This window comes from Trachypithecus francoisi, unplaced genomic scaffold (assembly GCF_009764315.1).
Source record: "Trachypithecus francoisi isolate TF-2019V2 unplaced genomic scaffold, Tfra_2.0 Lachesis_group5, whole genome shotgun sequence".
Classification (NCBI taxonomy): domain Eukaryota; kingdom Metazoa; phylum Chordata; class Mammalia; order Primates; family Cercopithecidae; genus Trachypithecus; species Trachypithecus francoisi.
In genome coordinates this window covers 121,400,526-121,425,583 of record NW_022681470.1, presented here as the reverse complement: position 1 = coordinate 121,425,583, position 25,058 = coordinate 121,400,526, and the positions used below count along the sequence as shown (strand labels likewise).

At 40.1% G+C, this 25,058-nt stretch overlaps 1 protein-coding gene across 1 annotated transcript in view; it reads left to right on the top strand.

The window, feature by feature from the left end:
* Positions 1 to 25,058, top strand: part of MFSD14A (major facilitator superfamily domain containing 14A) — a 48,589-nt gene that overhangs the window by 7,661 nt on the left and 15,870 nt on the right. The window contains exons 2-5 of the mRNA XM_033197188.1: positions 6,283 to 6,378; positions 15,200 to 15,262; positions 16,346 to 16,473; positions 18,297 to 18,411. Coding sequence (XP_033053079.1) covers positions 6,283 to 6,378; positions 15,200 to 15,262; positions 16,346 to 16,473; positions 18,297 to 18,411 — 402 coding nt within the window. The remainder of the gene's footprint in view (positions 1 to 6,282; positions 6,379 to 15,199; positions 15,263 to 16,345; positions 16,474 to 18,296; positions 18,412 to 25,058) is intronic.

The window sequence follows — 25,058 nt, the reverse complement described above, 5'->3', positions numbered from 1 at the left end:
CGTCTCAAAAAAAAAAAAAAAAAGTATAAAAAAAATTACTATGGGTACAAAGTAGATATAGATATTTCTGGGGTACATCTGATATTTTGATACAAGCATATGTCGATACAGGTATACGGTGTATAATAAATCAGGGATACTGGGATATCCATTACCTCAAACATATATCATTTCTTTGTGTTAGGAACATGCCAGTTCCACTTTTAGTTATTTTATTTTATTTTTTATTTTTTGAGACGGAGTCTAACTCTGTCACCCAGGCTGGAGTGCAGTGGCGCAATCTCGACTCACTGCAACCTCTGCCTCCCGGGTTCAAGCAATTCTCCTGCCTCAGTCTCCTGAGTAGCTGGACTCAAACTACTGACCTCAGGTGATCCACCCACCTTGGCCTCCCAAGGTGCTGGGATTACAGGCATGCCTGGCCAGCTATAAGTATTTTGCTTTATTTCTGGGTTATCTGTTCTGTTCCATTGGTCTTCATGCCTGTTTTTTCTTGGGATTACAGGTGTGCGCCACCATGCCTGGCTAATTTTTATATTTTTAGTAGAGATGGGGTTTCACCATGTTGGGCAGGATGGTCTCGAACTCCTGACCTCATGACCCACCTGCCTCGGCCTCTCAAAGTGCTGGGATTACAGGCGCGAGCCACCGTGCCTGGCCTAGTTATTTTAAAATATACAATAAATAATTTTTGACTATAGTCACACTGCTGTGTTCTTAAATACCAGATCTTACTCTTTTTTTTCTTTTTCTCACACTACACCTATTCCTTCTATCCAACTATATTTTTGCACCCACTTTATCCCTGCCTCCCTGCTATTTTCCCAGCCTCTGGTAACCATTCTAACTCCATATCTCCATGAGATCAGCTTTTTAAGTTTTTAGTTCCTGCATGTGAGTGAGAATATGCAAAATTTGTCTTTATGTGCCTGACTTATTTCACTGAACATAATGTCTTCCATTTCCATCCATGTTGTTGCAAATGACAGAATTTCATTCTTTTTATGGCTAAATAATATTCCATTGTATATATGTACCTCATTTTCTCTCTCTTTTTTTAAATTAGAGATGAATCTTGCTATGTTGCCCAGGCTGGTCTCAAACTTCTGGTCTCAAGTATTCCTCCTGCCTCAGCCTCCCAAAGTGCTGGGATTACAGGTGTGAGCCACTATGCCTGTCCTGTTTCTTCTTTTTTTTAACCTCCTTTTTCTTTTCAACACACAGACTTTTTTTTAAATGTGTACCACACTTTCTTTGTCCATTCATCCATTTATGGACACTTAGGTTGATTCCAGATCTTGGCTGTTTTGAATAGTGCTACAATAGACATGGGAGTACAGATATCTCTTGTTTATATTGATTTCCTTTCTTTTGGATACATAACCAGGAGTGCGATTGCTGGATCATATGATAGTTCTATTTTTAGGTTTTTAAAGGAACCTCCATACTGTTCTCCATAGTGGCTGGGAATTTACATGCTCACCAACAGTGCATGAGAGGTCCCCTTTCTCACCAGCATTTGTTATTGCCTGTCTTTTGAATATAAGCCATTTTGACTGGGATGAGATGATAGCTCATAATTTTGATTTGCATTTGTTTGATGCTCAATGATGGTTGAGCATTTTTTCATATACCTGTTGGTCACTTGTATGTCAATCTCTATTTAGGTCTTATGCCCCTCTAAAAATCTATATAGAGATTTTTGTTTTTATAGAAGTTGTTTGAGCTCCGTATATATTCTGGTTATTAATCCCTTGTTACAGTGATGGTTTGCAAATATTTTCTCCCATTCTGTGGGTTATCTCTTCGCTTTGTTGATCATTTCCTTTGCTGTGCAGCTTTTTAACTTCGTGTACTCCTCCTTGTCCCTCTTTGCTTTGGTGGCCTGTGCTTTTCAGGTATTACCCAAGAAATCTAGGCCAGGTGTGGTGACTCACGCCTGTAATCCCAGCACTTTGGGAGGCTGAGGAGGGCGGATCACCTGAGGTCAGGAGTTTGAGACCAGCCTGACCAACATGGTGAAACCCTGTTTCTACTAAAAATACAAAAATTAGCTGAGTGTGGTGGCAGGCACCTGTAATTCCAGTTACTTGGGAGGCTGAGGCAGGAGAATTGCTTGACCCCGCGAGGTGGAGGTTGCAGTGAGCTGAGATTGCACTACTGTACTCCAGCCTGGGTGACAGAGTGAGACTGGTGGAATATTTAGGGTTCTTCTAAAAAAAAAAAAAAGAAAACAAATGTATATATATGTATATATATTTGTTCAGATTGATGTCCTAGAATGTATTCCCAATGTTTTCTTCTAGTCATTTTGTGGTTTCAGTTCTTAGATTTAAGTCTTTAATCCATTTTGATTTGATTGTTGTATATCACAAGAGATAGGGGTATAATTTTATTCTTCTGCATATGGATATCTACTTTTCCCAGCACCATTTAAGAGACTGTCCTTTTCCCAATGTATATTTTGGTGCCGTTGTCAAAAATGAGTTGACTGTAAATACATGGATTTATTTCTGGGTTCTCTGTTTTGTTCTATTGTCTATGTATCTGTTTTTATACCAGTACTATGCTGTTTTGGTTACTATCACTTTGTAGTATAATTTGAAGTGAAGTAATGTGATGCCTCCAGCCTTGTTTTCTTTCTTTTTTTTTTTTTTGAGACAGTCTAGCTCTGCTGCCTAAGCTGGAGTGCAGTGGTGCAATCTTGGCTCACTGCAACCCCCACCTTCCTAGTTCAAGCGATTCTCCTGCCTCAGTCTCCCGAGTAACTGGGATTACAGGCACCCACCACCATGCCTGGCTGATTTTTGTATTTTTAGTAGAGACTGGGTTTCACTCTGATGATCAGGCTGGTCTGGAACTCCTGACCTCAGGTGATCTGCCCGCCTTGGCCTCCCAAAGTGCTGGGATTACAGGCGTGAGCCACTGTGCCCGGCTTCTAGCCTTGTTCTTTTTGCTCAGGATTGCTTTGGCTGTTCTGACTCTTGTGGTTCCATATAAGTTTTAGGATTTAAAAGAAAAAATTCTGTGAGGAATGTCATTTGTAGTTTGATAGTAACTGCATGGAATCTGTAGATTGCTTTTGGTAGTATTAAAATTTTGACAGTATTGATTGTTCCAATATATGAATATGAAATATCTTCCCATTTGTGTGTGTGTCCCCTTCAATTCCTGTCATCAATGTTCTGTAGTCTACATTATAGACATCTTTGACTTCTTTAAGTTTATTCTTAGGTATTTCATTTGTAGCTATTGTAAGTGGGATTACTTTCTTGGTTTCTTTTTCAGATATTTGCTGTTGGCATATAGAGATGGTACTGATTTTTGTATCCTACAACTTTAATGAATTTGCTTCCATTCTGATAGTTTTTGGTGGAATATTTAGGGTTCTCTCTATATAAGGTCATGTCATCTGCAAAGAGGGACAAGTTTGATTTCCTCTTTTCTAATCTGGATGCCTTTTATTTCTTACTCTTGCGTAATTGCTCTGGTTGGTTCTTTCCAGTCAAGAGTGGCGAAAGTGGGCATCTTTGTCTTGTTCCAGATCTTTGAGGAAAGGCTTTCAGGTTTTCCTTGTTCAGCATGATAGCTCTGTGTCTGTCATATATGGCTTTTATCATATTGACGTATGTTCCTTCTATACCATTTTTGAGAGTTTTTATCATGAAGCAATGTTGAATTTTAGTAAATGCTTTTTCACCATCAATTGAAATGATCATTTTTTTTTGCTTCATTCTTTTGAAATGATGTTATCACCTTGATAGATTTATGTATGTTGGACTATCCTTGCATATCCCACTTGAACATAATGAATTTTTTTTTTTGTTTTTAATTTTTCTGAGACAGAGTTTCGCTCTTGTTGCCCAGGCTGGAGTGCAATGGCACAATCTTGGCTCACTGCAACTTCCGCCTCCTGTGTTTAAGTGATTCTCCCGCCTCAGCCTCCCGAGTAGCTGGGATTACAGGCATGCGCCACCAGGCCTGGCTAATTTTGTATTTTTAGTGGAGACGGGGTTTCTCCACGTTGGTCAGGCTGGTCTCGAGCTCCTGACCTCAGGTGATCTGCCTGCCTCAGCCTCCCAAAGTGCTGGGATTACAGGCGTGAGGCACCGCGCCTGGCCGATGAATGACCTTTTCTTAAATCTCCTTCCTGAAGGAGGTTTGCTAGTATTTGTTGAGGATTTTTGCTTCAATGTTCATCAGAGATATTGTCCCATAGTTTATTTTGTTGTTCTCCATGCTAGTTTTAGGTAATTTTTCTCTTAAATAAACAAAGCATTTTCCTCCTAAAGTGCAAGAATGCTTATTAGAAAAGATATGGAAAATTCAGAATAGCATAATAAACAATGTTATATCGCTTAAAATCATTACCCAGTATAAAGTTTATTTACATTGAGGTCAGTTTTTATTGTTTTTCAGAGTTGAAATTATCCTACCTATAGAATTTTATATCCTACTTTGATTTTAAAAAAATTAGCATGCTTTAAGCCCTGAGAAGTTGTACCAAGCTTTCTGATAAGGTCTGGGTATATGTGGTGATGAACATGGCAAACAAAACAGGTTTAAAGCTTATCAGATCTGTGGCCAATTTTTTTTTTTCCCCCAGAGTCTCACTGTGTCACCCAGGCTGGGGTGCAGTGGTGCAATCTCAACTCACTGCAACCTCTGCCTCCAAAGTTCAACCAATTCTCCTGCGTCAGCCTTTCTGAGTAGCTGGGATTATAGGCACACGCCACCACGCCCAGCTAATTTTTGTATTTTTAGTAAAGACGGGGTTTTGCCACGATAGCCAGGCTGGTCTCGAACTCTTGACTTCAAGTAATCTGCCCGCCTCGGCCTCCCAAAGTGCTGGGATTACAGGCGTGAGCCACCATGCCTGGCCTCCTGTGGCCATTTTTTGACCTTGTATTACTGTGCTTGTTCCATTTGATACCTCCTCCTCCCTGAAACTGCTCCATTGTCATCTGTGACACTATATTCTCTTCATTCTCCTGATGTTTTTCTCACTGTTCCTTTTATCTTCCTCTTTTCTTTATCAAAGAAGAAAAAAGTTCATTATTTTCCTCTGCCTGCTACTTAAAATGTTGGCGCTTCTTGGGGTTCTGTCTCAGCTCACTGCTCTTTTCACATTTGACACTCATAATCTCATCTACTCTGGTGGTTTCAGATACCACATTTGCTGCTAATTGTTTTAATCAGTGCTCAGAGACAATACAAATGTTTCAAGTCAAGAGGGCGGTTTTATAGATAGGACCTGAAGTAAAGCTGAGCCTCGTGGGGGAAAGTGCTAGGAAGCCACCAGCTTTAACTGCTAGACAAGCAAGCTAAACACTTGGAAGTTGTTCTTGATTCTCTCTTCTGCTATTTATCAAGCTCCTCCTAATTTCAAATCCTGAATCCTTCATCCGTTCCCTTCCCTCCAGCATTCGTACTGTGCCACTGTTTTACGCCCTCATCTCTTATTTGAGCTGATTCAAATAGCTTCCTTTTAGATGCACTTTGCTCCTCCATTTTATCCTTTAGGAAATCACCAGAGTCATTAATACTGAAGTGATTCTTAAGACATCTCTGGCAGCAGTATAAACTTAATTTTGTGTTTTCTTTCTCATGTATATCAAATCCCAAATCTCTTACATACTTTCCCTGGGGATTGTTCTGCTTTTGAGCCATGTTGATAACGTGTTTATATTTTTGCCACTTGCTTCATTTATGGTTTTTTTTTTTTTTCCGGTTACATCTTTGCCAGAATAATCTTAAAACTTACATCTGATTGTGTCAGTCTTAATACCTTTTAGTGATCCCCCATAGCCTTCAGAATTAAATATAGATTCCTTAGCGTGGAAGCTGGTCTTTGAGTACCTGTAGCTCATCTTTCAGTACACCCAACGTGCAGCCCATGCACTGGTTGTACTGAACTCGGTACATGAGACCCATGATGCCTCAAGCCTTGGAACCTTTGTACAGGCTGAGCCATCTTTCCCACCCTATACTTCCGCCTGTCTAACTCTGTTGTGTCCTTTCAGACTTCCTCCTGGAAGTCTGATATTCCCATCTCCCAAGCTCCCTTGGACTCTATATGTTCCAACTGAATACTGTGCTATGCTAATGAATTTCGTTGTTGCCTTGTCCCTCTGACTTTGAAGCCAGAGGCAGTGAGTACAGATGTTTGACACAGTGCCCAGTACATATATGTTCTTAATATTTGTTGACTATTGCATCGTTGTTATTGTTATTAATTATAGAATGTACTGTGAACTTTTAAAAAAATCTTGTTTTTTATAGCCTCAAGGAATTGGTTCTCCTAGTGTTTATCATGCGGTTATCGTCATCTTTTTGGAGTTTTTTGCTTGGGGACTATTGACAGCACCCACCTTGGTGGTAAGTAATCTTTTAAATTATTTAACACTGACTCCAAAATCTCTTTTGTTTCAGTTTTGGAGGAAAATGTGGCCCTTTTTCCTCTGCATGGTTAATTCTCCCACCGGTATTGTTCAGTATTCACCAGTATTTTACTGGTTGTCTTTTCCAACCGTTAACTCTCCCTTACCTTTTTTTTTTGGTGGGGGAGGGGAGCAGTGGCGTGGAGGTGTGTGAATTTGGACTTGTTATTGGGCATGTTCAAGCAGAGGCCCTGTCATTACTCTGAGTAAAATGGAAGAGATTCTTAAACTGACAGGTTTAGAAAAGATGATGTCTGTGACCTGCATGACTCGGCATAATTACTTTGAGGTTCATTTATGCAGCTGTATTTTCCAAAAACAAGTTTCTGTTCTTTCGGGCTAAGTCCCTGGAAGGGCTATTCTTTAATAGATCTAAGCTGATTTTACCCAAATTCTCCCAGGTTTGAAATCTTAGAAAAGACCTCCCTGCCAGACCAAACAACTCAGAAGATAGCCAGTTTTCTTATATTGGTGTAGATAAGGGGAATGGAATGAGGGAAGGACTATCTATGGTAAATAGCTAGACCATCCTGGAAGGAGTAATTAGGATATGCTCTATATATAGTTTACCAAATCTTAGAGGAATAGAGTTTTAAAGTAATATACTATGTTTTCATGAGATTGTTCATATTATACAAAAACCATTTTTATAAAAGAAGTTATTTAATAGAAAAATTATGTAAGTAGATTGGCCTAGTCTAAGAATATTTACAATGCATATTTCTTGATACATTTATTGACAGCTGCATAATCGTTACTATCTACACGTAAATTATTGATGTTTAACAGTTGCTCATGCCTGTAGTCCCAGCATTTTGGGAGGCTGGGCAGGCAGATCACTTGAGCTCAGCAGTTGAGACCAGCCTGGGTAACATGATGAAACCCTGTCTCTACAAAAAATGCAAAAATTAGTTGTGTGTGGCGGCATATGTTTGTAGTTCGAGCTACTCGGGAGGCTAAGGCGGGAGAATCACTTGAGCCCAGGAGGCGGAGGTTGTAGTGACCCCATATCACGCCACTGCACTCCAACCTGGGTGATGGGAGTGAAACCTTGTCTCAAAAAAAAACAAAAACAAAAAAATAGTCGGCCGCAGTGGCTCAGCCTGTAATCCCAGTACTTTGGGAGGTCGAGGCGGGCGGATCACAAGATCAAGAGATCGAGACCATCCTGGCCAACATGGTGAAACCCCAACGTGGTGAAACCCCGTCTCTACTAAAAATACACAATTTAGCTGTGCATGGTGGTGCACGCCTGTTGTAAACCCAGGTACTTGGGAGGCTGAGGTAGGAGAATCTCTTGAACCCGGGAAGCGCAGGTTGCAGTGAGTGGAGATCTCGGCATTGCCCTCAGCCTGGAGACAGATTGAGACTCTGTCTCAAAAAAAAAAAGTCATTTTGAATAGATAGAGCATATTTATGAGTATTGCTATAAAAAATTCAGAGGGTGCTTTGGTTTTTTTTTTTTTTTTTAGTTTACTAATTTCAGATAGAAATCTTTAAAAAATTAATTTACACATTTCCTGGCTTTGTAATCCAAGTACAGTGATTTGGAACTTCCTCAGATGATGCAAGTTGGTTATGACATTCATAACTTCATTGAATTGTAATAACCTGTTTGTTGTCAAGGGTTGCTGAAGTGCTGTAATAACTTTATGGACTCATGACTTTACACTAGCTTTCCTAGTGTGCCAGCATGCTTTTTATAAGTTGTCAATTTAACATATAAATCTGTCTGGTAGATCATCACTCCTACCATTTAAAGTACTTGAGCTTTGTAATAGTAAACAGTCCACATGTATTTATGTTATGATGGATCCAGGCACAGTCCTTTAATGTATTCAAAGTGGACTATGTTAGGCACAGTCCTAACGTATTCCACTTTGAATACATTATCATTTTTAACCCTCACAACCACCTTATATCAGTGAGATATTAGCCTCATAATACAGATGAGGAAGCCAGTGCTTAGAAAAGTTAAGCAATTTGATTGCTGCTCTGACAGTAAGCTGCAGTGTTGGTATTTGCACCTAGGCTTCCTTGACTCCTCCAGTGCTCAGTCTTTTGGGGAATGCAGGTAGTAACTGGTTTGTACCCATGTTTTAGATAGTTGAGGTTATGAGGCAGCCCAACCATTAGCTAAGTAGGGTGATCAAAATGTGGATGAGCTGTTAGCAAGCTGTGAAAAAAAGCATTTTGTGATGTTTCCATAATTTGTTACCAGTATTTCAAGTGTATATAGCTATTTTTAAAATTTGCTTCTTGTTTACATTTTTTTAGGTATGTCATCTTCTGTGTAATTTTGGTACATTTTTTTCTTAGTTGGACAAAGGGAGGCTGTCTTTTTTAAGAACAAGGAAGGAGTCCCCTTAATTAGAAAGGCTCATTTATTCATTTTTCATAGACTAATGTTGTGCTTAATATATTCCTTTTTTTTTTTTCTTGAGATGGAGTCTCGCTTTGTCACCAGGCTGGAGTGCAGAGGCACAATCTTGGCTCACTACAACCCCCGCCTCCCAGGTTCAAGCGATTCTCCTGCCTCAGCCTCCCTACCATGCCCAGCTAATTTTTGTACTTTTAGTAGAGATGGGGTTTCACCATGTTGACCAGAATGGTATCGATCTTTTAACCTCGTGATCCGCCTGCCTTGGCCTCCCAAAGTGCTGGCATTACAGGTGTGAGCCACTGTGCCTGGCCAATATTTTCTTATTATCTTTAATTTTTCTGTGTTTTCTTATGTTATGTTATGTTATGTTATGTTATTATTTTATTTTATAGACAGTCTCACTCTGTTGCCCAGGCTGGAGTGCAGTGGTGCAACTTTGGCTCACTGCAACCTCCGCCTCCCAGGTTCAAGCAATTCTCCTGACTTAGCCTCCTAAGTAGCTGGGACTATAGGCACGTGCCACCATGCCAGGCTAATTTTTGTATTTTTAGTAGAGACGGAGTTTCACCACGTTGGCCAGGCTCGTCTTGAACTCCTGACCTCAGGTGATCCCCCTGCCTCAGCCTTCCAAAGTGCTGGGATTACAGGCGTGAGCCACCGTGTCCAGCCTGGCATATCTACTTTTTTAGAAGTGACCCTGTTATATATTTAGTATATGTCACTAATTAAGAACAATGTATTAATTGAGTATGGGCTTTTTAAAAAGGTTTTACTCATTTCAAGGCTTTTTGCTTACAAATTTTGTTTTTTGTTGTTGTTGGCTTTGTTGGCAGCCTTTCTTTTGGGCTCCAGTACTCCTCCCACTCTTCCCCAGCATTGTGTATGAGAGGCGTGTAAAGAGGTGGGTTTCAGGGTAAAAGAAGGCTCTCCTCTTAAAAGTCTGTAATCTTGAAACATTTCATTTCTGTTTTATGTGTTTTGAAACTGATTGTAAATGGTGCATGCCACAAGAGTCAAAGTTTTTAACATTCATTTTAAAAGGAAATGAGGATGAAGACATAATTTAATTTGTATTTTAAGTCAGTATCTTTCATTTCCCCGTCCCTCCCTCAAAAGTTATAGTTGGTTTCAGCATTTCAGATTTCAAAGATACTCTTTAAAGTATTTTTTAAGATCAGATAACCAGTTTTAGACATATTAATTTTGAATGTCTGGCTTGGGATTTATGATAGCCTTAATTTCTTAATTTTTAAAACTAATGTGACATTTTTAGACAAAAAAAAAAACTGTGTGTTGCAATTATCTTTCACTTTTAAGCTCTTATAGAACAGTCAAAAAACAAAAGCTGTGTTTTATGGAAGACCTGCCCAGGGGAAGATGGTGAGCCTCTACCAACAAGGGGATTTAGCTAAAAAGGATTTTGTACTGACAAGTATTTTTAAAGATTGAAGTCTAACACTTTTGAGACCATATGAATATATGGTTCGTCATAGTAGATGTTCTGTCAGAATCAGTGTTCATTGCTTATGTAACATATTAGCTAAGTAATGAGAATGACAGTAGGTGTAAGGATATGTAATGCCAAGGAACGGATTTACCGTTTTTGTTTCTTTTTTTTTCATTGAGATGGAGTCTTAATCTGTCATCCAGGTTGGAGTGCAATGGCATGATCTCAGCTCGCTGCAACCTCCGCCTCCAAGGTTCAAGAGATTCTCCTGCCTCAGCCTCCCCAGTAGCTGGAATTACAGGTGCACGTCACCACACCCAGCTAATTATTTTTTTTTATTATTATTTTTGAGACAGAGTCTCACTCTGTCGCCTAGGCTGGAATGCAGTGTCGCTATCTCGGCTCACTGCAACCTTCGCCTCCCAGGTTCAAGCAGTTTTCTGGCTCAGCTTCCCAAGTAGGTGGGATTACAGGCACCTGCCACTATGCTCAGCTAATTTTTTTATTTTTGGTAGAGATGGGGTTTCACCATCTTGGTCAGGCTGGTCTTGAACTCCTTACCTTGTGATCCACCCGCCTCGGCCTCCCAAAGTGCTGGGATTACAGGCGTGAGCCACCGCCCCGGCCAATTTTTTGTTTTTTAGTAGAGACGGGATTTCACCTTGTTGGCCAGGGTGATCTCAAACTCCTGACCTCAAATGATCCTCCCGCCTCGGCCTCCCAAAGTGCTGGGATTACAGGCGTGAGCCACTGTGCCTAGCTGGCTTTCCCCCTTTTGACAGACCTATGGCTCTGGAAATAATAGGCCGGTGTGTTTCATGGTTCAAGCTGCTAGATGCACAGTCCATGTTACGGAACACTCAGAATCCACTAGCATCTCTTCTACCTAGATGGTTTTGCGTCCTTGGCTACAGAAACAGCCCCAAAGCGTTTAACATTTTAAGGATTATTTACTTTCAACATTTTTAAAGTCAAAAAAAGTTAAGATCCATAAAATTTATTGGAAAAATGTTACATTTTCTCTGTTCACCTCTAAAGACCAGTGCTAAAGAATCCTGACATCAAAAATCTTTACAACATTTGAATTACTTGTTATATTTGTCTGTTAAAATTTTATTAGAAATTGTGTGGCCCCAAAGGAGAAATTGCTTTGGAGAAGAAAGGTAGCAGAGGAACAGTTTGGAAGGGTTGGGGGTTGACTAGATAAAGAAAGGGAAGAAACATTCGAAATTGAAAGGATGTCATATATAAAATACGAATATTGGAAAGTGTAGAATATTTCAACAACAGTGAGGAGAACAGACTGATTGGAATGGAATATAGCTTGGCAAAGTGAATCATTAGCGATAAGATCTAGCATAGTATAAAACTTCTTATAGATGGTCATAATGTTCTTCATTCTTTCTAACACCAAACCTGTTCTTCATACCTAGAAAGATTTGGCTTGCAGTAGGCCCTTTGTGATTATTGAAAGAAAAGCATAATACATTTGAGTCCCATAAGAAGTTTAAGATACTAGTTTAAGGAGTTTAAATCTTATCCTTTAGCACAAGGACTGGCAATATATGGCTAGAGGACTAAATCTTCTTTGCACTCTTTTTTTTTTTTTTGTAGTTGCTTCTGGTAGCTTTCTCTGTGTGTGTATGTGTGTGTGTGTTTATATTCCTTTTCACAAGTATGTTGAATTGAACTTTTTCCTAATTATCACTTAGCTACTTAGTTAATGCATGCAGTAGAACTCTAAAAAGAACTAGGAGTTTCTCAAAGACCTCCCAATAATTCTTTTCAATTAGAGAGGGCATGCCATTTTTCCTTTTTTATTTTTAAATAACATTTTTTACTTGTTATTTTTGTGGGTACATAGTAGGGTATTATATTTATGGGGTACATGAGATATTTTGATATAGGCATACAGTATGTAATAATTACACCAGGGTAAATGGGGTATCCATCATTTCAAGCATTTCTCCTTTCTTTGTGTTGTAAACAATCCAATTTTAGGTTTTGTTTTGTTTTGTTGTTTGTTTTTCTGAGACGGATTCTTGCTCTGTCACCAGGCTGGAGTGCAGTGGCGCAATCTTGGCTCACTGCAACCTCCGCCTCCTGGGTTCAAGCGATTCTCCTGCCTCAGCCTCCCAAGTAGCTGGGACTACAGGCACGCACCACCACACCCAGCTAATTTTTGTATTTTTAATAGAGATGGGGTTTCACCATATTGGTCAGGATGGTCTCAATCTCTTGACCTTGTGATCCGCCCACCTTGGCCTCCCAAGGTGCCGGGATTACAAGTGTGAACCACCACGCCTGGCCCAATTTTAGTTATTTTAAAATGTAGAATAAATGATGGCTATAGTCAACCTCTTGTGCCTATCAAGTACTAGATCTTATTCTATTTTTTTGTGCCCACTACCCATCCCCTCCTTCCCCCATTACCCTTCCCAGCCTCTGGTAACCATCATTCTGCTCTGTCTCCATCAGTTCAATTGTAATTTTTAGCTGTCACAAATGAGTGAGACCATGTGAAGTTTCCCTTTTTGTGCCTGGCTTATTTCTCTTAACATAATGACCTCCAGTTCCATCCATGTTGTTGCAAATGACAGGATCTCATTCTTTTTCTGTGTGTATAAGTACCACATTTTCTTTATCCTTTCATTCATCTGTTGATGGACACTTAGATTGCTTCAAAACCTTAGCTATTAAGAATAGTGCTGCATACAAAAATTAGCCAGGTGTGGTGGTGCACGCTGTAATCCCAGCTACTCAGGAGGCTGAGGCAGGAGAATCACCTGGACCCGGGAGGCGGAGGTTGCAGTGAGCCGAGATAACGCCGTCTCACTCCAGCCTGGGTGACAAGAGGGTAACTCCGTCTCAGACAAACAAACAAAGGAATAGTGCTGCAGTAAACATAGGAGTACAGATATCTCTTTGATACACTGATTTCCTTTTTTTGGCGGCGGGCGGGGGGATATATACCTAGCAGTGAGATTGCTGGATCATAGGTAGCTCTATTTTTAGGTTTTTTGAGGAACCTTCCAACTGTTTTCCATAGTGATTGTACTAATTTACATTCCCACCAACAGTGTACGAGTGTTCCCTTTTCTCCGCATCCTTGCCTATCTTTTGGGTAAAAGCATTTTTAACTGGGGTGAGATGATATTTCACTGTAGTTTTCATTTTCATTTCTCTGATGATCAGTGATGGTTGAGCATTTTTTCGTATACCTATTGGTCACTTGTATGTCTTCTTTTAAGAAATATCTATTCAGATCTTTTACCCATTTTTTTTAAAATCAGAGTATTAGATTCTTAGATTCTTTTCTTATAGAATTATTTGAGCCCCTTATACATTTTTGTTATTAATCCCTTATCAGATGGATAGTTTGCAGGTATTTTCTCCCATACTGTGGGTTGTCTCTTCACTTTTTTGTTTGCTTTGCTGTGCAGCTTTAAACTTGATGTGATCCCATTTGTCCATTTTCACTTTGGCTGCCTGTGGTTGTGGAGTATTATCAAGAAATCTTTGCCCAGTTCAGGGTCCTGGAGATCACATACTATCTTTATAAATAAAATTTTATTGGAACACAGTCAAACCCATTCATTTACATACAGTCTAAGACTTTTTTTTTTTTTTCCCTAAGACAGGATATCGCTGTGTTGCTGAGGATGGAGTGCAGTGGCATGATCTTGGCTTACTGCAACCTTCGCCCTCCGGGTTTAAGTGATTCTCCTGCCTCAGCCTCCCGAGTAGCTGGGATTGCAGGCACCCGCCATCATGCCTGGCGAATTTTTGTATTTTTAGTAGAGATAAGGTTTCACCATGTTGGCCAGGCTGGTCTCGAACTCCCACATCAGGTGATCCATCCGCCTCTTCCTCCCAAAGTGTTGGGATTACAGGTGTGAGCCACCACACCTGGCCTCTAATTTTATTTTTACTTACAATGAGCACATTTTTGTTAAATTTCTCACTATTGGCAGAAGAAGAATCACTGAAGAAAGGGGAGCAATTTTGATCTCTCTAAAGGTTCTTCTTGCAACATGTCAGAAAGTATATTTAGCTTAGTGTTTCTTCTTAAAGGGAAGATCTTCCCTACCTTTCTTGTTACTCACATTCCCATTCTCTATTGTTTTTACTGAGAGATAGCATTGGATAATAGAAGCACTAGTTTCTAAGTCAAACAGGAACTCAGTTGCCTCATCTGTAAAGTGATAATATTATCTAATTCACAGTGTTGGGATTAAATAAGAGTACATATAGGCTGTAAAAATGGTAGCTGCTGTTTATTTTTCCAATTGCCTGGAATTGCCTTTTCAATCGACGCATTCCAATGGTTCTCTTGCTGCCCACTGCAAAAAAAATGATACCACATGATTTGAGAACAGGCCTTGGAAAGGATAGAATAACTTGTTACACATTTTCACAGGTTGGGATTTTTTTTTTCTTACTTTATAGAATCTTTCTTCATCTACTTTGTGGCAATTAAAAATTCCTTATTAATTTTCCGAGTCTCCTATCCTAGATAATATATCCATCTGAAAGAGAATTATAAGTCAGTTATTTTGGGGAAGCATCATAGCATAGTGAGTAAAAGCATAGGCTTTCAAGTCTGATCTCCTAGGTTCAGTTTCAGCTTTGCCGTTTACTTACTGAATGTAGTCTTAGACAAGATGTTTAACTTCTGCATATCAGTTTTCTGATAGGGTTGTTATGAGGGATTAAATGATATTATATATGTAAAGTGCCCAATTTAGTGCCCTGTGACATAGTAAGTACCATATAAATATATGATTATTAATGGTTATATACATGTCATACAAATCTGAATATGTAAAATAGATTGTAGTATGAAAGGATGTTCAAAAAGGTAAATATAGAAATTTTATTAAGACTGAAATATAGCATGTGATTTTTATTTTGGTTTTTATTCTTTAGGTATTACATGAAACCTTCCCTAAACATACATTTCTGATGAACGGCTTAATTCAAGGAGTAAAGGTAGGATCAGTCATACATATATACACACGCACACAGATGAACATATGTAAATACTTATGTATCTATAACTGTGCCAATATATGTTTGTTTATTGATTAATAATTTTATAATTAGATGGAGTCTATTGTGAGAGATGTCTTAATACTTTCTAGACTTGAGTTTTCAATATGATCTAACTATAGTATAACCAACTATGTAAAATAATAAACCACATCATAACAGATTCCCTGTTTTTATGTTGGCATTTTAATTCCAGAGATCTCAATGATTTTGTAAGATTACAGATTGAAGAGGAAAAAAACTATACTCAAAATCCCCCATCAATACAAAACTGTATTAGTAGGGTAAAGAGTTAGTTATTATATGAATTCTTTGCTCTTTTCTTTTTCTTTCTTTTTTTTTTTTGGAGGCAGAGTCTCACACTGTCACCCAGGCTGGAGTGCAAGTGGCATGATCTCATCTCACGGCAACCTCTCTATCTCCCAGGTTCAAGCGATGCTTCTGCCTCAGCCTTCTAAGTAGCTGGGACCACAGGCGTGTGCCACCACACCCGGCTAATTTTTTGTATTTTCAGTAGAGACAGGGTTTTGCCATGTTGGCCAGGCTGGTCTCGAACTCCTGACCTAAGTGATCTGCCCTTGACCTCCCAAAGTGTTGAGATTATTAGTGCAAGCCACCATGCCCCGCTCAGATTCTTTACTCTTGATTCAGTTTGACAAACAAGTTTTCTAAACAGATAATTAGTCTGTTGATACACACACACACACACATGCGTACATACGTACATATGTATATATACATACACACACAGGAAATTAGCATATGGAATTGCTATTGTGGATTTATTGTGATTGAGAATTTATTAGAGCAGTTCGTATTTAATACCCACCTGATGATTTTAAACTATCTTGGGAAATTTAAAAATTATGTCTAGATAAGCAATTCATTATTTATTTAAAAGTTTGTGATATATTTACTTTAGAAGCAAAGTTGTTGGACATTTTTCTATAGGAGTAAAATTATTTATTTTTGGTTCATGTTTGTAGATGTGTGGCTTTCATTTTTTTCATTTAATTCTTGTAGGGTTTGTTGTCATTCCTTAGTGCCCCGCTTATTGGTGCTCTTTCGGATGTTTGGGGCCGAAAATCCTTCTTGCTGCTAACAGTATTCTTCACATGTGCCCCAATTCCTTTAATGAAGATCAGCCCATGGTACGTGCACATTTACATTATAGCAACTAAATACCACTTTCCGTTATTGTTTTCTTAATGTTCCTTTATTTCTTTCACTTGGGCGATCTTGGTTATGAGGTTTTCATTTTATTTTTCTAATACATTTATTCTTTCACACAGATAAGAAGGCTTCTAAAAATATAGTAGGTAATAGTTCATAAAGATTTTAGAAATAGATGGCACTGTTGGAGGCATCTAGACTTCTGGCTAACTTAATTTTGGATTCCAGAACCCAAATTTCAAAACAATATTTTAGGGGCTGGATAGGATTGCTAACTTTTTTCCTTATATAGAATGTTAAAAACAGATGCAAAGTTTGTCATTGTCTATATTCGTTAGGAATAGATTTTGCTACATATCAAAACCCAAAAATAATAGTTGCTTAAAAATCAAGTTTATTTCTCTTTTCATGTGAAAAAAGACCTGCAGTTGAGCAGTCTGGAGCTGGTGTGGCAGTTCCAGTGGAGCAGACTTTTTCTGTCTTGCTGTTCTTCCATCCTTATCTCTCACCTCATTGAACAAAGTGGCTTCTTGAGCTCTGGCCATCAAATCATACTACTGATAGCAAGGTGGAAGGAGTTGTTAAGAAGAGCACATCGCCCTCTTTTAAGGAAACTTGACAGAATTCCCATCCCATCTCTGCTTGCATTTCTTTGGTCAGATTTCAGGGATATGCTGCTCCTAGTTACAAGAGGCTGGACTCAAGGTCACCTTGATTAAAATCAGTTTTTTTTGTTTTTTCATTCAGGAGGCAAGGGAAGGAAGGCTAACAAAAAGGGAATAATTGTCCTAAAGTCAGAGCCCAATTTGGTTGTAGATTTATTCTGACTAATGTGCTTTTTACTCCACTGAGTATTAATGTTAGTTAGTTCTACATCATGGATAGGCTTTGTTTCCATGGTGTTATCTACAACGGCCCACAGGTTTATGTGGGGTAGGATTTTCTTCTCATAGATGAGATACAACTCTAATAGACCAAGCCTTTGATGAAGGCCACTCATGCACATGAAATCTTACCAAAGACTGAACATAGAATGAACAAAGAATTTGCTGTGTTAAGCGGTGTGTTAGAAAAATTTTAGTAGTCGTAGTCTTGGTGAAATGATATTTTGAAAGTTCATTATGATCATGTATGATTTTCAGAAACTAAACGTCAGTATTACAATAGAAACTTCTTATTCCCAGCTAGATATTTTGGAATTATTTATAGCAAAATATAATTTGCTTTTTAAGTATTTTGTTCACTCTTTATAGTAACTGTCTATTCTCAGTTTTATTAACACTGGACACTGCCATATAGGTTTTTTCTGTGTGAAACTTGAGTTATTTGTTTTGCCAGCATTTGAAAAGCTAAAGATAACTTATGGAAAACATTTAGTTACTATATAGAGGCTCAAGATAAATATGAAGAAACTTGTTCCTCAGTCTTGTTTACTGGATTTTGTTTTTTATCTAGTGATGAAAAACAGTAATGGATGGATTATAATAGACTTTAGTTTGTTGCTGTTTTTGGCAGAAAAAACAAAACCACTTAACAGTTCAACAGTTGGTCAAAAGATTTGCCTGAATACATGATCTAATTTTAAGTATTCCTGTAGAGTATCTGAGCTGCTATTGAAGAGCTCCTTGTAGCCCTATGTTTTCATATCTGTGGCTTATATTTATGGAAGAGTTAATCCATGAACTATCCTAGTAAACTGTTGACTGACATGAGCTGCTCTTACTCCTAATTAACTTATAAAAATGAAAGATTAAAATAATGATAATTGCTCTAACCATTTCTTGTTATCTTTCATTCCTAGGTGGTACTTCGCTGTTATCTCTGTTTCTGGGGTTTTTGCAGTGACTTTTTCTGTGGTATTTGCATACGTAGCAGATATAACTCAAGAGCATGAAAGAAGTATGGCTTATGGACTGGTATGTGTGTTTATTCTATACCTTTTGTACCTGCTGAGAAATGCCTTGTTTTTAAGGTAGATATAAGGAGCGCAAACCTTTGCATTACAAGATTTTTACGTAAAATATGTTTTGTAATAAAATCGTTCATTAGACTACATTTAAAATTTTTTTGTACTGTGAGGCTATGTAAGTTTTGATACTTTTCATTCAGCAGATGTTTATAAGTCACATATCAGAATTGAAATTATAGTGTATTTTACCTTGTAGAGTTCTTTTTAACAGCATCCTAAAAATAAGAATTATTTAGTATGTCAAGAGTTTAAAAAAGTCACTACTCACTTAATGTCTAATCTAGAATACAACAGGCTAACATCTAGCTCAGGGATCCGCAAACCTTTTTTTGTGGCTTTGTGGGCCACGTATAGTCTCTGTCTCATTCTTTTGTTTTTGCATGTGTATTTATGTTTATAAACTCTTTAAGAACGTAAGAACCACTTAGCCAGATTTTAGCCATAGTGGTAGTTTGCCAACTCCTGAACACTCTTTTGGCAAACTAAATTATGGCAGTATAATCTGTCATCTATGAAATCTAGGAATTAAAGGAAAAAAGCCTACTAATAGAATGACCACTATAGGCACAATAATAGATCACTACTGAATAGCCTGAAATAGGACAGTGATGCATTTCAATAAATGTGAGACAAACACTTTTTGATAAATAAGGACCGAATATTGTGTTGGGCTGAATTAGTTTTAAAAGGGACTGGTTTCTGATTCAAAGGACATTATAATGAAGAATCATAAGATTTATGGGAAGAAAACACCTATAGAGAGAAACTTAGAAAAAGAACTAATGATTTCTGGCTTGTTTGGTGACTCACACCTGTAATCTCAGCACTTTGGGAGGCCGAGGCAGGCAGATCACTTGAGATCAGGAGTTCGAGACCAGCCTGGCCAACATGGTGAAACCTTGTCTCTATTTAAAAAAAAAAAAAGTAAAAAGAAAAAGAACTAATAATTTCAGTTGTATATTTGGAACATTAAATTACGAGACTGGATAGCCAGGATTTTTAAAAATCGTCTAATTAAGCTATGGTTTACATACCATAAAATTTATCCTTTTTGTGAGTATAGTTCAGTGAATTTTAGTAAATTTATACAGTTGTGCAAACAACACCATAACCCAATTTGGGGTTTGTTTTTTGACTGAAGTAATTTATTTTCCCATAGCCAAAGTTTTGAAATTAACAATTTTCAATCTGAAGGTTCTGTGTATTAAGACATGTTCTGGGGGGGGGGGGGGGTGGGAAGGAAACTTAAATCTTCTAGAAATAATATGGATCAGAAAAACATGGGAAGTGGCCGAGCACAGTGGCATGTGCCTGTAACACCACCGGTTTGGGAGGCCAAGGCAGGAGGATTGCTTGAGGCCAGGATTTTGAGGCTGCAGCTATGATCATGCCACTACACTCCAGTCTGGGGTACAGAGCGAGACCTTGTCTCTTAAAAAAAAAAAGTTGGAGGGCCAGGTGCAGTGGCTTGTAATCCCAGCACTTTGGGAGGCTGAGGCAGGAGGATTGTTTGAGCCCAGGAGTTTGAGACTAGCCTGGGCAACAGAGTAAGACCCCATCTATACAGAAACTTTAAAAATTAGCCGGGTGTGGTGGTGTGTGCCTGTAGTCCCAGCTACTTGGGAGGCTTAGGTGAGAGGATCACTTGAGCCTGAGAGGTTGAGGCTGCAGTGAACTGTGATCGCACCACTGCACTCCAGCATGAGCCACAGAGCGAGACCTGTCTGAAAAAAAGGGGGTTGGGGCGTGCGGGGTGACCCTTGTGATCTTTTTTCTGAGCAGAAAGAAATAGCTACCAAGTGGGGAGAATTGAGGAGAAGGGAAATGACATGAAACAACTGTACTCTGACTTTTGCTCACTGTATCGCAAATGTGATCTCTGTAAGTGCCCTCAAATGTTTTCAGTGACCCTCATAGTGAGAACTGTTATCCCTTTCCCCACACTTGTGCCAGAGCCCTGCTGAGATCTGGGTCCCTCTGAAACCACACCAGGGCTGCAATAACAAAATGACCACCACATGTGAATATATATGTATCTATATGTGTATGTGTGTGTGTGTATTTTTTTTGTTGTTTTGTTTTTTGTTGAGATGGAGCCTCACTGTGTTACCCAGGCTGGAGTGCAGTGGTGCGATCACAGCTCACTGCAACCTCCGCCTCCTAGGTTCAAATGATTCTCCTGCCTCAGCCTCCCAAGTAGCTGGGACTACAGGCGCCCACCACCATGCCATTACTAGAGACAGGGTTTCGCCATATTGGCCAGGCTTGTCTTGAACTCCTGACCTTGTGATCCGCCTGCTTCAGCCTCCCAAAGTGTTGGGATTATAGACGTGAGCCACGGTGCCTGGCCCACATGTGAATATATTAAATGCCATTTAAAAAACCACCACAACCCAGTTATAGAACAGTTCCCTGAGCCCTGTTTGCTATCTATCCCCATGCTCCACCTATGACCCCAAGCAACCAACAGTTTAGTTTCTGTCACCATGGGTTTGCCTTTTCTGGAAACTTCATATAAATGAAATAATACAAAACATCTTTTGTGTCTAGCTTCTTTCACTTAGCATAATCTTTGAGATTTATTCATGTTGATGCTGTAGATCAATAGGTTCTGTTTTTCTCTCTCTTTTTTTTTTTTTTTTTTGAGACAGGGTCCTGCTCTATCACCCAGGCTGGAGTGCAGTGGCATGATCATGGCTCACGGAAGCCTTGGCTTCCTGGGCTCAAGCTATCCTCCTGCCTCAGCCTCCAAAGCAGCTGAGACCTCAGGCGTGATCCACCATGCCCAGCTAATTTTTTTCTTCTTGAGACAGGGTCTCACTCTCTTGCCCAGGCTGGAGTGCAGTGGTGCCGTTACAGCTCACTGCAGCCTCTCTCTCCCTCTGCCTCCCTGCCTCAAGTGATCCTCCCACCTCAGCCTCCCGAGTAGCTGGGACGACTAATTTTTGTATGTTTTGTAGTGATGGAGTTTCACCATGTTGCCCAGGATGGTCTCAAACTCCTAAACTCAAATGATCCACCCGTCTCAGCCTCCCAAAGTGCTGGAATTATAGGCGTGAGCCACTGCACCTGGCCAGTAGTTTTTTTGATTGCTATGTAGTATATTCTTATCCATTCACAAGTTGATGGGACATTTGATTGATAGCTAGATGTTTGAAATTACTAGAATTTTATGTATTTGTTCAAATAATTGACCTTTGAAAATTGAATTGCTTGCCTTAAGCAATAGTCGCAAGTAAGCATTCTTGTGAAGTTTAAGTTCTCCATACAAAAGTCAAAAATGGCATAGAAACAGAATAAAATCCAACATTAATCTCCAATTATGTTTTGAAAGAATATGATTCTTTTTCCTTTCCTTCTCTTTGCTTTCCCTTTGTCCTTCCCTTCCCCCTCCCCTCCCCTTTCCACTTTTCACTTTCCCCTTTCCTTTTCACTTTCACCTTTCTCCTTTCCCTCCCCCCTTTCTCCCTTTCTTTCCCTCCCCTTTTTCCCTTTCCTTTCCCCTCTCCCTTTTCCCTTTCCTTTCCCCCCCTTTTCCCTTTTCCTTTTCACTTTCACCTTTCTCCTTTCCCTCCCCTTTTCCCTTTCCTTTCCCTCCCCTTTTTCTTTCCTTTCCCCTCCCCTTTTCCCTTTCCTTTCCCCTCCCCTTTTCCCTTTCCTTTCCCCTCCCCTTTTCCCTTTCCTTTCCCCTCCCTTTTCCCTTTTCCTTTCCCCTCCCCTTTTCCCTTTCCTTCCCCTCCCCTTTTCCCTTTCTTTTTCCCCTCCCCTTTTCCCTTTCCTTTCCACTTCTTCCCCCTTTCCTTTTTCCCTCCCCTTTTCCCTTTCCTTTCCCCTCCCCTTTTCCCTTTCCTTTCCCTCCCCTTTTCCCTTTCCTTTCCCCTCCCCTTTTCCCTTTCCTTCCCCTCCCCTTTTCCCTTTTTTCCCTTCCACTTTCCCTTTCTCCTTTCCTCCCCTTTTCCCTTCCCTTTTCCTTTCCCCTCCCCTTTTCCCTTTCCTTTCCCCTCCCCTTTTTCCCTTCCCTTCCCCTCCCCTTTTTCCCTTTCCCCTCCCCTTTTCCCTTTCCTTTCCCTCCCCTTTTCCCTTTCCTTTCCCTCCCCTTTTCCCTTTCCTTTCCCCTCCCCTTTTCCCTTTCCTTTCCCTTCCCTTTTCCCTTTCCTTTCCCTCCCCTTTTCCCTTTCCTTTCCCCTCCCCTTTTCCCTTTCCTTTCCCCTCCCCTTTTCCCTTTCCTTTCCCCTCCCCTTTTCCCTTTCCTTTCCCCTCCCCTTTTCCCTTTCCTTTCCCCTCCCCTTTTTCCCTTTCCTTTCCCCTCCCCTTTTCCTTTCCTTTCCCCTCCCCTTTTCCTTTCCTTTCCCCTCCCCTTTTCCCTGTCCTTTCCTCTCCCTTTTCCCTTTCCTTTCCCCCCCCCTTTTCCTTTCCCCTCCCCTTTTCCCTTTCCTTTCCCCTCCCCTTTTCCCTTTCCTTTCCCCTCCCTTTTCCCTTTCCTTTCCCCTCCCCTTTTTCCCTTCCTTTCCCTCCCCTTTTCCCTTTCCTTTCCCCTCCCCTTTTTCCCTTCCTTTCCCCTCCCCTTTTCCCTTTCCTTTCCCTCCCCTTTTTCCCTTCCCCTCCCCTTTTCCTTTCCTTTCCCTTCCTTTCCCTTTCCTTTCCCTTCCCTTTTCCCTTCCTTTCTTTTCCCCTTCCCTTCTTTTTTCTTTTTCTTTCCTTTTCTTTTCCCTTCCCCTTTCCCCTTTTCCTTACCTTTTCCCTTTTTTTAACCCTTTCCTTCCCCTTTTCTCTTCCCTTTCCCCTTTTCCTTTCTCCTCCTCTCCTTTTCTCTCTGCTTCTCTTCTTTCCCCTTTTTCTTTTCCTTTTCCCTTTGCTTTCCTTTCCTCTTTCCTTTCGAGACAGGGTGTTACTATGTTGCCCAGACTGGACTCACTCTTGGGATCAAGTGACTTCCCACCTCAGCCTTCTGAGTAGCTGGGAATATAGGCAGGTGCCACCTCACCTAAGAGTGCTATTTTTAGGAAGTGTTACCTGCTCTCACATCTGCTAATTGGTAGGCTGTTGTCCAGTAGGCTAGAAATGTCTGAGGTTAACAGGTTTGCTCTGCTTGTGTCCTTTTCAACTTTAATCTTCATCTTCACCAGGCTTAAAAAATAGACTTTAGAGATGTTCCTTCTATGATTTCATTCTTCCTAACCCTACCAACTAAAAAGATTACCAAGTTCAGTTTTGTTCCAGGGCTTAACATATTATTGATGAGAAGAGGAACCTCAAAGTCTTTAAGCTTTATTTCAGCTAGCCCTTCAGTATGTATCAAGATAAAAGTTCATTTAATTTTAATATTGGAAAAGTCACAATGAAATTGGATTTCCTTAGTGCAGTGGGTTTTAGACTCCTTTCACAGAGAGCCCTTAAGGGTTTATGAAGATGCCCTAAAGCAAGCTTGTCCAACCCGTGGCCCACAGGCTGCACACATGGCCCAACAGAAATTCATAAACTTGCTTAAAACATTATGTGGTTTTTTTTTTTCTTTAAGCTCATCAGCTATTGTTAGTGTTAGTGTATTTTATGTGTGGCCCAGGGAAGCCAAAAGATTGGACACCCCTCCCCTAAGGACTAGCAGGACTGGCAGTCAAGGAGGGGTGTTTGTACAGTGCCCAGGCCCTCAACCCTTCCTCAACGAAAAGAGTTAAACAATTTAAATAGAGGTGGGGTCTTGCTGTGTTGCCCAGGCTGGTCACAGACTTCTGGCTTCAAGTAGTCCTCCCACCTTGGCCTCCCCAAGTGCTGAGATTACAGGCATGAGCCACCACACCCAGTCTTCTTAAACAATCTGTTTTACCTATGAATTTGCCAATAGGATTTATTGGAACAGAGGGCTTCAAGGGCTTAGAAGTTTGAAGACAGTGTCCTGAGAGGCTATCATTTATTTTTGAGATGGGGTGTCACTCTGTCACCATGGCTGGAGTGCAGTGGTGCTGTCATGGCTCACTGCAACCTCTGCCTTTCTGGCTCAAAGGAATTCTGCCACCTCAACCTCTGAAGTAGCTGGGACTACAAGTGCACACCACCATGCCCAGCTAATTTTTCTTTTTCTTTTTTTTTTTTTTGTACAGACAGGATTTCTCCATGTTGCCCAGGCTGTTTTTTAGGCAAGAATCTAATTCTTTACTTTTCCTGTCAAAGGAGAGAGTATAAGAAAAGTGGGGCCAGGCTTGGTGTCTCATACCTGTACTCCTAGCACTTTCGGAGGCTGAGGTGGGAGGATCGCTTGAGCTCAGGAGTTCGAGAGTAGCCTGGGCAACATAGTGAGACTTCCATCTCTATAAAAAATACACAAAATTAGCTGGGCATGGTGGTGTGTGCCTGTAGCCCCATCAGGAGATCTTGGGGCAGGAGGATCTCTTGAGCCTGAAAGATCAAGACTACTCTGAGCCATGACGGCACCACTGCACTGCAGGCTGGGTGACAGAGCGAAACCCAGCTCCGCCCTCTTGCCCCCACAAAAAAAAAAGATAAATGACACAGGTAGGAAGAGAAAAGGGAGGGTGTGCAACAGAAGTTCTGACATAAATCAAGATTATGAAAGGAGTTACGTGGTGTTGAAGAAAA